At 45.2% G+C, this 13,673-nt stretch overlaps 1 protein-coding gene across 5 annotated transcripts in view; it reads left to right on the top strand.

Annotated features, from left to right (window-relative positions):
* The window catches only part of DNAH11 (dynein axonemal heavy chain 11), a 302,981-nt gene that overhangs the window by 207,859 nt on the left and 81,449 nt on the right, over window positions 1-13,673 (top strand). For all 5 annotated transcript variants that reach the window (XM_066354493.1, XM_066354491.1, XM_066354490.1 and 2 more), the window contains exons 57-61: window positions 1,484-1,630; window positions 8,029-8,142; window positions 10,089-10,232; window positions 10,851-11,033; window positions 12,531-12,632. In XM_066354493.1, the coding sequence (XP_066210590.1) occupies window positions 1,484-1,630; window positions 8,029-8,142; window positions 10,089-10,232; window positions 10,851-11,033; window positions 12,531-12,632 (690 nt within the window). The remainder of the gene's footprint in view (window positions 1-1,483; window positions 1,631-8,028; window positions 8,143-10,088; window positions 10,233-10,850; window positions 11,034-12,530; window positions 12,633-13,673) is intronic.

The following is a 13,673-nucleotide window of genomic DNA, read 5'->3' as shown; positions in this document are numbered from 1 at the left end:
TACTTTAACCTGAAGACTACAGGTAACAGTCATAAGGGGAGTTGTGCTTTTTAGGTAGACTATAAATTAAGTGTGTTGAAGTGGAGGTTACCAGAGTCCTTGCATGTGGTAATGGGATGTCATTGCACAAGATAGAACACTAAAATGCTCTTAGCAATTGGGTCAAAATAAATGGTTACAGTTGTGTTTTTTTTGCTTCTATAATTTTAACAAAATTGGAATATTTATACTTCTGGAAAACAAGTGTCATGAAGAGTTAATTATCGTGATGTATGAAACCGCTTTCCTGGGTTTCTGAGGGCCAAGTCATATTTCCTTCCCTCACGCCTCACTTCTGCTTTTATTTACATGGTCCTCAAACTTGGGGACCCAGTGGTACCTTCTGAACCTCGTGAAATCCCAACTTAACAGGTGAGGAGAGTCGTTCTTTAGAGCAATGGTCTCCAACCTTTTTTGGGCCACTGACTGGTTTAATGTCAGAAAATATTTTCACGGACCGGCCTTTAGGGTGGGACGATAAATGTATCATGTGACCGAGACAAGTGTGAAGAGTGAGTCTTAGACGGATGTAACAGAGGGAATCTGGTCATTTTTTAAAAATAAAACATTGTTCAGACTTAAATATAAATAAAACGGAAATAATGTAAGTTATTTATTCTTTCTCTGCGGACCGGTACCAAATGGCCCACGGACCAGTACCAGTCCACAGCCCGGGGGTTGGGGGCCACTGCTTTAGAGCACATAAATTTGCTGATGCTTCCAAAAGACTGAGCTCCGCAGACCTGAGTGAAGTTGTTTAGTCACCGCCCCGCAGGAATTCCCATCTGGGACACCCCCTGGGCTTCCAATCCCCGCTAGACGCTGTGGTTTGCCCCCTCCTTAGTGTACGTGTTAAGGTGACAGTCCTATGAGGTGAAGAAAAGTCAGGAAGCCACTTCTTATTCTGTGGGAAGAGAGAAGACCTATGTGTGGGTATTTCCCTCAAAATAAGTGACTGAGGAAGTCAAGGGAGGACACCCAGGAGTACTGACGTCTTCAAGTCTGAAGCCTGCAGCGATGGGCTGGGGAATGAACGCAGGGTTCTTCCAGCTTGTGACCAAGGAGATTTTCCCAATGACTCTGGTGTTGAGTCTGAGCTGCATGTGACCAAGAGAGCGGGGGACGCAGGTGACACGGGCTCAGGTGGGCGACCGCTGTCAGTGCTGCTTCCCCAGCTGCACAGAATGAGCTCAGCAGATGAACTTCTAGCTGATATAAATGAGTGCTGTTTCCCGCAAAAACCTTGGACAATATTATTCTGTCCACTCCTACATGGCAGAAGACGGGGCTGCGTTTTTGCACACGTGGCTAAAGTCAACACGGTAGAAACACTTGCAACATGCTGACTGCTAGGGATCCCCAAAGCCATTAAAAAAACTCAGCTGTGTCTGATATTTGTCATTACCGGTGCAAGCTGCTCCAAGATAATGACTTTTTCCTTTAGGTGGGAGATCTTAAAGCCAGACTTGCCTCTCAAGAAGCCGAGCTGCAGCTGAGGAATCGGGATGCAGAAGCTCTGATCACGAAGATCGGGCTTCAGACAGAGAAAGTGAGCCGCGAGAAGGCCGTTGCGGACGCGGAGGAGCGAAAGGTCAGGCCGGCGCGCCCATTTAGAGTGCTGAGCTGTACTTAGCGCAAAATGAACCTTCGTAGGTGAACAATTTTGAACAACTTCCTCTCCAAGGAGCGTAAAAATCTAAAGAATTATTATAGTTACCCATGTAACAGCATTTCACACCATGATTACCACTTGACCTTTCTTTACATTATGCATTTCCCCAACCTTTTAGCTCTTTTAATGATAGGAAAGAACAATAAATACCGAACTCATTCAAGCATATAATGGATGTGGATCCCGAACATCAGGCCTGTTTGTAATACAGTAAAGGTCAGGAAGTCACCTCGGAGGTTTCGAAAGGTTTTCAGTTCTCAGGCGAAATGAACAACTCAATTGTTAACAAAGCCCCATTCCGTCACTTTGCAAGATGGTTTTCAAATTTTGCATTTTAATAATACAACTGGAGTTTATTATTAAAGCCTAAGCTAAAATCTGTTCCTTTTGATTCGATTGAGGCTCTGGCATTTCGTATTATGTTTCATTGTTGGAAACAATTACTTTTAAGATGATATAGAATCTGCTTCCTTTGTACTCTGGACTCCAGCAATTCTGAAATGAGTGTGGCTTCTCTTGTCATCTTCTTTTACCAAAACTTCAGCTTCAGATGGAAGGGATTTTTTTTTCTCTCTTAGTTTCCTAAGAAATATTAATAGTGAACATAAGATTAATAAATATTTGTTTGAAAATTGAATGAATGTATATTTGTAAGGTAAATGCTCTTATTTTAGACAAGAGATTGAAATCAGGGTTTACCTCATAAAAATATTGTAAATTGACACCATTCTCATAGCCATTGGATCAGAAGCCATTATGCCGTTAGCCTTGTATCTTATGGTACCAGAAAGTATTTGAGTAGTTCCAATCATGTTGCCATTCATTCATGGACAATTGAACTGGGTTTTTTTTCTACATGTGTTTTGAGTATGTTTGCCTTTAGCTTGCACAGCTAAAGACTTAAAAAGTATATTAAAGCCCTGGCCAGTTGGCTCAGCGGTAGAGTGTCAACCTCAGCATGTGGATGTCCCGGGTTCAATTCCCAGCCAGGGCACACAGGAGAGGTGATCATCTGCTTCTCTCCCTTCCCCCTCTTCTTCCTCTCTCTCTCTCTCTTCCCCTCCCACAACCAAAGCTCCATTGGGGCAAAGTTGGCCCTGGATGCTGAGGATGGCTCCATGGCCTCCGCCTCAGGCACTAGAATGGCTCGGGTTACAGCTGAGCAATGCCCCAGATGGGCAGAGCATTGCTCCCTGGTGGGCATGCCGAGTGGATTCCAGTCAGGCGCATGCGGGAGGCAGTCAGACTGCCTCCCCGCTTCTCACTTTGAAAAAAATACAGGAAAAAAAAGTATATTAAAAATTAAAACTCTAAATTAACTTTAAAAAAAGGGTTTAAAGTGAAAGATGAGACACATTTGACATGGCCAACAGGCATATAATTCCTAATTCTGGTAATAAATGTTTTCATCTAGTTACAGGTAAGTGAAAGATGTTTTTAGGAGTATATTAGTAGACCTGGCCGGAGAGCTCAGTTGGTTGGACCATCCTCCAGAAGTGTAAAGGTTGCTGGTTCAATCCCCAGTCAGGGCACATACAGAAACAGCTTGATGTTCCTGTCTCTCTGTCTCTCTCTTCCTTTCTCTCTCACTAAATCAAGAAATAAAAATTAAAAAAAATTTTTTGGCCCTGGCCGGTTGGCTCAGTGGTAGAGCGTCGGCCTAGCGTGCGGAGGACCCGGGTTCGATTCCCGGCCAGGGCACACAGGAGAAGCGCCCATTTGCTTCTCCACCCCTCCGCCGCGCTTTCCTCTCTGTCTCTCTCTTCCCCTCCCGCAGCCAAGGCTCCATTGGAGCAAAGATGGCCCGGGCGCTGGGGATGGCTCTGTGGCCTCTGCCCCAGGCGCTAGAGTGGCTCTGGTCGCAATATGGCGACGCCCAGGATGGGCAGAGCATCGCCCCCTGGTGGGCAGAGCGTCGCCCCTGGTGGGCGTGCCGGGTGGATCCCGGTCGGGCGCATGTGGGAGTCTGTCTGACTGTCTCTCCCTGTTTCCAGCTTCAGAAAAATGAAAAAAAAAAAAAAAAAAAAAAAAATTTTTTTAAAGAGTATATTAGTATAGTAAGCAATTAGGTATCACACATGGTATGATTATCATAAACTAATCCCACCCAGGGTATATTTTTTGGGCATTAACACAAATATGTGCTGTTCTACTAATTATTATATCATAACCCGTCTCTATAGATGACCTTTCCAAGATCTTAAAATGTAACAAGTACTCTATAGATATTTTTGCATTTTTTCTTTGTTATAGTTTCATATTTTTGCATGTGAATTCCTAAGGCATATGATTCTCCCAAAGGGGGAAAAGTGTTTTTCGAAAATTAGAACTTATCTGACAAGTTGTTTTTGTCAAGTTCTTCAAACACAAAAAAGATACATACTATTTTTTTTTTTTTTTTTTTCTTTTCATTTTTCTTAAGCTGGAAACGGGGAGAGACAGTCAGACAGACTCCCGCATGCGCCCGACCGGGATCCACCCGGCACGCCCACCAGGGGCGACGCTCTGCCCACCAGGGGGCGATGCTCTGCCCATCCTGGGCGCCGCCATATCGCGACCAGAGCCACTCTAGCGCCTGAGGCAGAGGCCACAGAGCCATCCCCAGCGCCCGGGCCATCTCTGCTCCAATGGAGCCTTGGCTGCGGGAGGGGAAGAGAGAGAGAGGAAGGTGCGGCGGAGGGGTGGAGAAGCAAATGGGCGCTTCTCCTTTGTGCCCTGGCCGGGAATCGAACCCCGGTCCTCCGCACGCTAGGCCGACGCTCTACCGCTGAGCCAACCGGCCAGGGCGATACATACTATTTTTATATCTAATGCTTACCAAGAAATAAGTTGATCCTTCCAAGTATTTTTATTTTACCTCGAGGCTTAATAATAAATAATAAATATTAACTGAGCACCTGTTTTTTCCCCTAGCACTGCTGTTGAGGTTATAGGCATATGAAGTGCCCTTATGTAGCTTACATTGTAACAGAAGAGACTGACGGGGAACATGTCACACACTGACAGACAAGATACTTTGAGTTTGTGATAAAGATTTTGATAAAAATCAAGCAGATTTCATGATGGAAGGAACTATTTTAAATTGCGTGGTCATGGCCTGACCTGTGGTGGCGCAGTGGATAAAGCATCGACCTGGAAATGCTGAGGTCGCCGGTTCGAAACCCTGGGCTTGCCTGGTCAAGGCACATATGGGAGTTGATGCTTCCAGCTCCTCCCCCCCTGTCTCTCTCTCCTCTCTCTCCTCTCTCTCTCTCTCTCTCTCTCTCTCTCTCTCTCCTCTCTAAAATGAATAAATAAAATAAAAATTAAAAAAAAAAAAGATTTGTTAAATTGCGTGGTCATGGAAAGAAGGTGTATTTATAATTAAATCATACAGAGGCAAAGAATCAATACCAGATGGGTGCTGTGGGTTCGCACTTGTTAGGTGTTCAGCAATGTGCTAGATTCTTATGTGGTTATTAAAGAGGCGTATATGGACTCTGTGATCCTATGACATTGGGGTCTCAGGGCTTGATGTGTGAGAAGTAATTCAAAAGTAATAAAAGATCCATTGCACATTTAATGGGACTAAGCAAATATTGGGGTTGAGACACTGCCTCTCTGCCTCTTGGCAACCTACGTAGAGAAGCTGGTTGAAATGATTGCTTTAAAATCATAAAATATTAGAAGGCCATTCTAACCACTGGCATCACCAGCAATGACTTCATGTAACACCAGCACCATGAGCCTGTGAAAATGAGTCCTTCCCTCTTTCACTTATCAGCTCCAAATTCTAAGGGTCCCCTGATCCCTTTGAAGCGGCTTCCTTTGTTGAGCAGAGGGCAATCCTCACGAGTGTGAGTACCTTCCAGATTGCAGGGCTCGGTACAATCTCTTCACCGATGGGTCATCCTCCTTGATTTTGAATGGTCTTCCATTATTATATGTATTTCTTTCCTGAATGTGGGTGGGGCTGGGTTTTGAAGGACCAGCGTTAGTTTGCTAGGACCTTCGTTACAAACTACCACAGACCGGAGGCTTGAGCAACAACACTGTATTTTCTCACAATTCTGGAGGTTGGAAGTCCAGGGTGTTGGCAGGTTTGATCTTGCCAAGGAGGGGCTTCTTTCGTTGGCTCCCTGAGGGCCGCCGTCTTGCTGTGTCCTCTGCTGCACACCCCTGGTGTCTCTTGTATGTGTCCAGATGTCCTCCTCTGTTAAGGACACCAGTCAGATTGGATTAGGGCCCACCCCGATGGACTCATTATAACGTAATCACCTGGGTTAGGGCTCTAACATAAATTCTGGGTGAGCACAGTTCTGCCCATAACAAGCAAGTACTGTGACTTTGCTCTCTCCCTGTGATGACCACTGATTTTCATGAACCACCTGCAAGGAGTTTTTGACCAGTACAAGTGTAGGTGTCCCCGAGAACGGGACGGTCTCCAAATCTCTGCTTTAGCGGACAGTGGTAAAGCACTCACTCTGAGCACTCTGTGTAGCTCCTCCCCCTTTTCCTGGGGTGAGCCAGGCTGACCCTGACCGGAGCCATAGGGCCGAGGAAGGCTTCCCAGGTCACTCAGACACACAGCCTTTCCCTGCGCTAGTATTGCTGCACCTCAGGGTGACAGGTGTTGGGAATGAGAAGTTACCCTCGTGCAGATCTTATTTGCATTTGTGGGTTTTTATTGATTAAGTGTGCAAGATTGCTCTGTTTAGAAACATTACCCAAAGGAGTAACACTATATTAACAGGAAACGAGTCAGAAGAAGAGGAGCAACTCCCAGGCTCGTAGAAGCAGCACTTAAAGAAAAACTCTCTGAGGTCCCTTCTCGTACTACAAAGCTACGATCCTGAGTTCGGTTTAAAATGCTGCTCTTCTAAATGGTAACAGAAAGCATGTATAGATGCATTATATCCTTATGGACAATAAACACCTGAGGCAGTAACTCACTCACCCAGATTCACTCTTTGATCTGTATCGGTGTTCTCCAGCACACTGAAAATGGAGGGTTCCTAGCATTGTCACGGGCCATTCCTGGCAGTGTTGAGGGCTGTGGTTTTGGAGCAGTGCTCAGTGAGCATGCAGAGTTTTCTTATTTACACTAACCGTAGCTGTGTATGTATTGGCAGGGTATCCCCTATCTACCCTGAACCAATTATGTTCGTAAAGGTGCCGTATGCAGCAAAATAATGGGTAATCAGGAGATGGGTAATTACCGCTAATAAAGCTGTAGTAGACAACATAATTTGTTGTGAGCAGTGTTTAATTTTATGGTATAGTTAAACCCGGTCGTTCCGAATACGTCAGAAGAAACACGCTTTGTTCGCACTTTATATTTATTCCACAAATCACTCATCATTCCCATGGTGACCAGAGCCTGGCGCCCAGTGCCACAGCTTTTGTAATGCAAATTTCTGCTCAGGACTAAAAATGTACTCTTCCTGGCCATTTAAATTCTATAGGTGTCCTAGGAGGAGGAGGATAGACACTCCAAAGCTTCTCACTTTGATTTGGTGCAAGCTGACCAGCTTGGTTTCCCTCTGTCCATTTTATGTGTGTTCATGTCCCAAGGCTGATGCCCCACCCTCTTTGGCATGTGCAGGCTGCCAGTGGACCTTCCACAGGAGAGTGGACACCGGTGTCATTGTTCCATTGCCAACGACAACTGGACTGGGGGTGGAGGGAGTGAGCAAAGAGGGGGAAAAGAGAGAGAAAACTCTTGGGAGGGAGGGAAGGAGGGAAGAAGGGAGGGAAGGAAGGGATTACTGGACTATTACAGCTATAGTTCCTACTGGCCCTTAGAGAAACCAGTAATTAGTCTTATAACAATTCTGTCTATGGTTTAGCACAGACAGCACAGAACAGTATCTTTTAGCCAGTTGAACAAGAAAGCTTTCCATTTATTCTTTAAGAAGAGCCAACACGGCTATTAGGCAGATGTTAGCAAACATTAGGTCGGGAAATCTAGCAAGAACATTTTATGGTCCAGGTTACGAGCCAGCCTGGATTTTCACTTGTCCAGTGCTCTCTGAGAAAGGCAATTGAAGAACAGAGGAACCGCTTGATCTTGCCTTTCTTATTAGTGGCACCTTACAGAGCCCTTCTTGGAGCATTTTGATACTTGAATACATTCGTTGTCGTGTGTTTTGTGCTCGTACCAAGCTTTGTATATACAGTGTGCCTGAAGGGATTAGTCTTCAGACAAAGTCATCACCTATTCAGGTGTAGACAGATGGATTATTGGACAGTGTGTCTGACTCAGCCCCCATTTTTCAGTAGAGATATGTAAGATGATAATTTGTGGTTGTGGCTTTGTGTTTTTCTTCCCTGATTAGGTGACAGCCATTCAGACCGAGGTGTCCCAGAAACAGAAGGAGTGTGAGGCCGACTTGCTCAAGGCCGAGCCTGCCCTGGTGGCTGCGACAGCTGCACTCAATACACTCAACCGGGTAACGAGGTTATTTGGGGGTTCCTCAAAATAAGTCCAGTTTTTAGAGTTTGAATGACTGAACTGAGAATAAAGTCCGTGCAATCAAAACGTTTTTAAAAAGAAAGATAATGAAGTTGAAACAAACATTTGAAGTTGTCATTATAGGTCAACTTCCTTTCCCATCCAGGAGTCTGTCTGCCACCCCCCCCCACCCCCAACAAACAGTCTCCCATTGAGTACTTGCAACACCACGGGATTTAAATGCTCATGAAGGCAATTTCATTGTTAGCAACTGGATTTGACCCAAATCTGATGGTTCCTATTACGTGTTGCTTTAAGAACTGAGTGGAGGATTCTGTCTTTCCTCTGGAATATAAAAAGTAGCAATAATGAGAGATGCTCACGGAAAGAATGGTGGGTGGGAACACAGGTACCTGGGTTTGGCCCGCACCATTTTCCTCATTTCAGATTATTAGTAAAACTTCGTTGAGGCCCTGGCCGGTTGGCTCAGCGGTAGAGCGTCGGCCTGGCGTGCAGGGGACCCGGGTTCGATTCCCGGCCAGGGCACATAGGAGAAGCGCCCATTTGCTTCTCCACCCCCCCTCCTTCCTCTCTGTCTCTCTCTTCCCCTCCCGCAGCCGAGGCTCCATTGGAGCAAAGATGGCCCGGGCGCTGGGGATGGCTCCTTGGCCTCTGCCCCAGGCGCTAGAGTGGCTCTGGTCATGGCAGAGCGACGCCCCGGAGGGGCAGAGCATCGCCCCCTGGTGGGCAGAGCATCGCCCCTGGTGGGTGTGCCGGGTGGATCCCGGTCCGGCGCATGCGGGAGTCTGACTGTCTCTCCCTGTTTCCAGCTTCAGAAAAATGCAAAAAAAAAAAAAAAAAAGTTTAAAACCTCGTTGAATATTTGAATTTCCACCTGACAAAGTAATCTGTGATAGTTAAAAAGGGTAGCATAAGGAAAAAGGGAATTGTGGGGGATGGTATTTTGAAGCAGTTAGTCTTGTCCTCGGATTCTACTAGGCCCCAGGGGAAAATCCCAGGGACTTGGCCGACCTGGGGTTCTGAAGAGTCACCTTGAGAGAGTAAAGGATCCAGACTTTCCTCGCTTTCCAGAGAAATATTCAGTTCTTTTTTTCTAAGTATATTTTTAGAGATAATTTTGACAGTGAGCAGCAAAGAGCTTAGTATTGCTGAAAATACAATAAAACTGAAAAATATAAAAGAACAAAGGTATGCCATGATCAAAGATTATTATGCATTCAAGTACTCTGCTATCATTAAAATGATGTTGCCTGACCAGGTGGTGGCACAGTGGATAGAGCGTCGGACTGGGGCGCGGAGGACCCAGGTTCAAAACTCCGAGGTTGCCAGCTTGAGCACGGGCTCATCTGGTTTGAGCAAAGCTCACCAGCTTGGACCCAAGGTTGCTGGCTTGAGCAAGGGGTTACTCGGTCTGCTGAAGGCCCATGGTCAAGGCACATATGAGAAAGCAATCAATGAACAACTGAGGTGTCGCAACGAAAAACTGATGATTGATGCTTCTCATCTCTCTCCGTTCCTGTCTGTCTGTCCCTAGCTATCCCTCTCTCTGACTCTTTCTGTCTCTGGAAAAAAAAAAAAGAGAAAAAAAAAAGAGACACTGAACTAAGTATGTTTCTGGGAGGACCTGGCTAAAATGCAGATGTGTTATATAGAAGGGATAGAACCCTTGAATACCTTAAAACCTATATGTTTATAAAATTTCCTGAGTCAGTGAGCAGGGCTCTGCAGGACTGGTATGCCAGATGAACCATTTTTTCTCAGAGGCCATAGAAGGCAGTGATGTTTCCAGAGCATCAGAAAAGTATCCAGTGAGAACTGAGCTCCTGGGGAGAAGAGGGAGGAGGCCCCTGCAGACCCCCTGGATGACTCCCAGCTCCTCCCCAGACTTCCCCTGGTCCTGAAGGAGTCTGTGCTTTTCTTCAGGTCAATCTCACTGAGCTGAAAGCCTTTCCCAACCCTCCGGATGCAGTTATCAACGTTACTGCGGCTGTGATGGTCCTTTTGGCTCCCCGGGGCCGAGTGCCGAAAGACCGGAGTTGGAAAGCAGCTAGAGTCTTCATGGGAAAGGTATCAGTCTGGCAGGGCGAGAAGCCCAACAATTTCTGTCTCCAGTACCGTGTTTATCCATGACAGCAAAAGATGTTCCAACCAAAAGGAATCATCTTCCTGTTCAGGTTGGGTAATCTTCTGTTTGAGCCTTCGAGTTAGAATTTGTGTTTGCCAAATTGGAGGTTAGCTTGGGGTTAGTGCATGCATAAGGCAACACCAGCAGCAATGGGAAGGTTGCCAATTGTTTGCAAAATTATGAAAGCATTTAAGTGTAGGAGGAAGAAAATTACATGGATTTCTTATGCTGGAAAACTGTTTCTAATGTACAAGAAGGTGAAGCAGAGGGGTTTTGAGGTATGTGATTTTCTTTTTCTGTTCTGCCTTTCTTTTCTTCAAAATGTGAGTGCCTCCTTCCTGTGCAGGGACTGAGTATTTCACCCTGGGATAGAAGAGATTTTAAAAGTGCCCATTGCTAATCCACACACTAAAGACTGAAAGAAATCAAACAGTAGGATAAATACAGCGTGCCAATTTTGCCTTGGTAACGTGAGTCCTAAAAGCCGACTTTAACTTCCGATCTTGGAATTTTCTCTGCAGCCAAAGTGGGTTCATTGCAACGTCTTTTTTGCTTTGCAGGTTGATGATTTTTTGCAAGCGTTAATTAACTACGACAAAGAGCACATTCCAGAGAACTGTCTAAAAGTGGTGAATGAACAGTATTTGAGAGACCCAGAGTTCAACCCAAACCTGATTCGGACCAAATCTTTTGCAGCAGCTGGTCTCTGTGCCTGGATTATCAACATCGTTAAATTCTATGAGGTATATTAGTCCTAATCAGATGACTTACGGTGGAATTCACGAAGGCTCGTAGATATCTTCATTTCTAGACCAGCAAAAAATGCAATCATCTGAATAAGATAAAGGTCTAAGAATGAGATATGAAAGTGTCTGATTAAACAGAATCTCTATAGGAAGATACTTGAAATGTTGGAAACTGTCTTTTGTCAGGGTAGAATGATTAGCTACTTTAGATCAAATAGCAGTTGATTTGATCAGATGAAAACATGCATACATTAATTATATTTATTTGTGTTAAACTAGTAGTTTCATTTGGATTTGGAACAACTGCGTTTCTGAATTCAGGTGTAATTTAGCTTAATCCCTGCTCTCAGAGCAAAAATTCACACCCTCTATTGTAGACTTAGTGAGAGGAAGGAATAGCTTTTTGGTTGTTGTTTTAGTATTTCATGACAAGTAGAATTTTGCCTGCATATGGACTAATCTAAAGTTGGTGCTTTGGGTTGTATAGAGATAGGATGATCATTTTATTTACTCATTTATGTATTAATACTGATTGTCTGGCAACCGTGTTCCCAGTACTTTGCAGAGAACTGGGTGTAAAAAAGGCCAGTGCATGGCCCTTAACTCTGAAAAACTATCTCATTTTGTCTTGCAAGGTCGTATGTGATATGAAAAACTGGAATTACTAAGGAAGTGCCAAGGATAGCGACGTCATTCCCAGAATGATTTTCATAAAACCACCTTATGTCCTGTGTACTGAGGCCCCACCAGAATAGGCCTTCTTTCGTGGCGGTCTGTGTAGAGAAGTTTAGACAGGTGGCCACGGATGTGTGGCCGCTGTCCATAGTAAAATGCCTGACCACTGTGCCCTCCTGGCGCCACAAGTAGAAAGACGAGCATAGTTAGACCGTGGCTGCGTTCCTTGTCGCTTTGCTATGAAGTAGGAAATAAAATGTAATTTCCTTTCTCTCTCCTCAACAGGAGAAAAGATTGATCCACCTAAAGTCTCAAACGTCCCGTTCAGAAAACACGGCGGCTTCAGGTTGCCAGGAATTTAGGAAAGAAAGGGGAGGTGTGGTTCCTACGGTGTGAGGGTGTCTCCCACTTTCTGGGCCCTCCACACTTGTTTCTGCCCTAACGTCAGGACTGGATCCCAGCTGCAGCGACAGTTCCCTGCATGCTGCAGTTTCTAGTGAGATGAGGACTATCTCCAAAATCTATGACAAACTGATCTTAGCGTATTTGTGGTATTGGATGTGCATTTAAGGCAGTACTTGTGACTCGAATATCCAGAGTCATTGAGGAAATGGGCGACAGCAGGGAGAACAGAAAGGCTGTGTGCGTCGTGGCTCTGTCATTAGGTGGAACTGTTGCTAAGAAATCAACAACCACTTGGTAGGAGAGTTAGAGATTTTAATTAGTTATAAAGCTTCCAACTCACATGGAATTGAATGATTACTTGTTCTCGTTGGCACGTTCATGGCCTCATGAGTTAAGTCCCATACGGATTTTCAGGTCTACTGTGATGTGGAGCCCAAACGCCAAGCATTAGCTCAAGCAAACTTAGAATTGGCTGCAGCTACTGAAAAACTAGAAGCTATCAGGAAAAAGCTTGGGGTAAGTGCACACGATGACCCTGAAGAAGTTCCCAAGAGGTGGTACCTCCCCTCGTAGGATCCTACCTTTGGACACGGTCTCTGGAGGGAGAGCCCAGAAATCTGGGTTTTATCAAGCCCTGCAGGTGGGTCTGCTGCACACTCAAGTCTGAGAACCACTGGGTGAGAATATCTGGTAGGCTGGGGTCCTTGTACTGAGTCCTTCCTTCCTCGCTGCATTTACCTCTAAGATCTGAGAGGCCAGGGCCTGTCAAAAACTATGAAGGAACCAAGATTTTACCCTACTTGCAAGCTAACAAGTTAGAGTGCCACAGTTCCATGGTCGCTGGCAGACATGAGACTCGTGTGTCAGAGACCAGAGGACTGATGACTCGCAGCACAACGCGCAGCCCGGGCTCCATGCGTGCATCACTTCCTTTGTCCCCAGTCCCCCTGGTGGTGATGCACAGTAGGCCAGATGATGTGATAATTGGGTCATCAACAAATATCAGCAGTTTCTAAATCATGAATATAGTGTGATCTACAAGTTTGCTTACCAAAGTCTCTGGGAACTTTGCACATAGTTACAAAAGCAATACATATAAATCTTACTTAGGGCTGTTAAAACTTTCAGGTAACAGGATGCTATAGTAAGGTGTCTTCTACGTCTTTGATATCTTAATCAAGGGTGTTTTTTTTTTTGGCTCTAAGTACTATAAATCAACTTAGAAACCCTTAAGCCAAGAAGGAGACCAGGCTGCCTCTTGGGACTCAAAGGAAAACCGTGTGACTTCTGGAAACGAGAAGCTGTTATGAATGTCTTATGGTGTCTCTTCAAGGGCCTTGCGACTTTTCATCTTTCTTCCCCTCATCCTTTCTCCTTCTCCTTCTCCTCGTTCTCCAGAGTAGCTCCCTCTGCTTTCCTGTGCCCCTGGTGAAAGAGCCCCTCCAAATGAAGCCCTCCAAAATTTACACATCTTTCCAGATCTTTTGATGCAAAAGACAGTGAAATACCCTGAGTTTCAATCCCAAGCTTCCAGAAGAGAACTCTGACTGGCCAGGC

This window comes from Saccopteryx leptura, chromosome 12 (assembly GCF_036850995.1).
Source record: "Saccopteryx leptura isolate mSacLep1 chromosome 12, mSacLep1_pri_phased_curated, whole genome shotgun sequence".
Taxonomy (NCBI): domain Eukaryota; kingdom Metazoa; phylum Chordata; class Mammalia; order Chiroptera; family Emballonuridae; genus Saccopteryx; species Saccopteryx leptura.
This window is presented reverse-complemented; position numbering and strand designations above follow the sequence as displayed.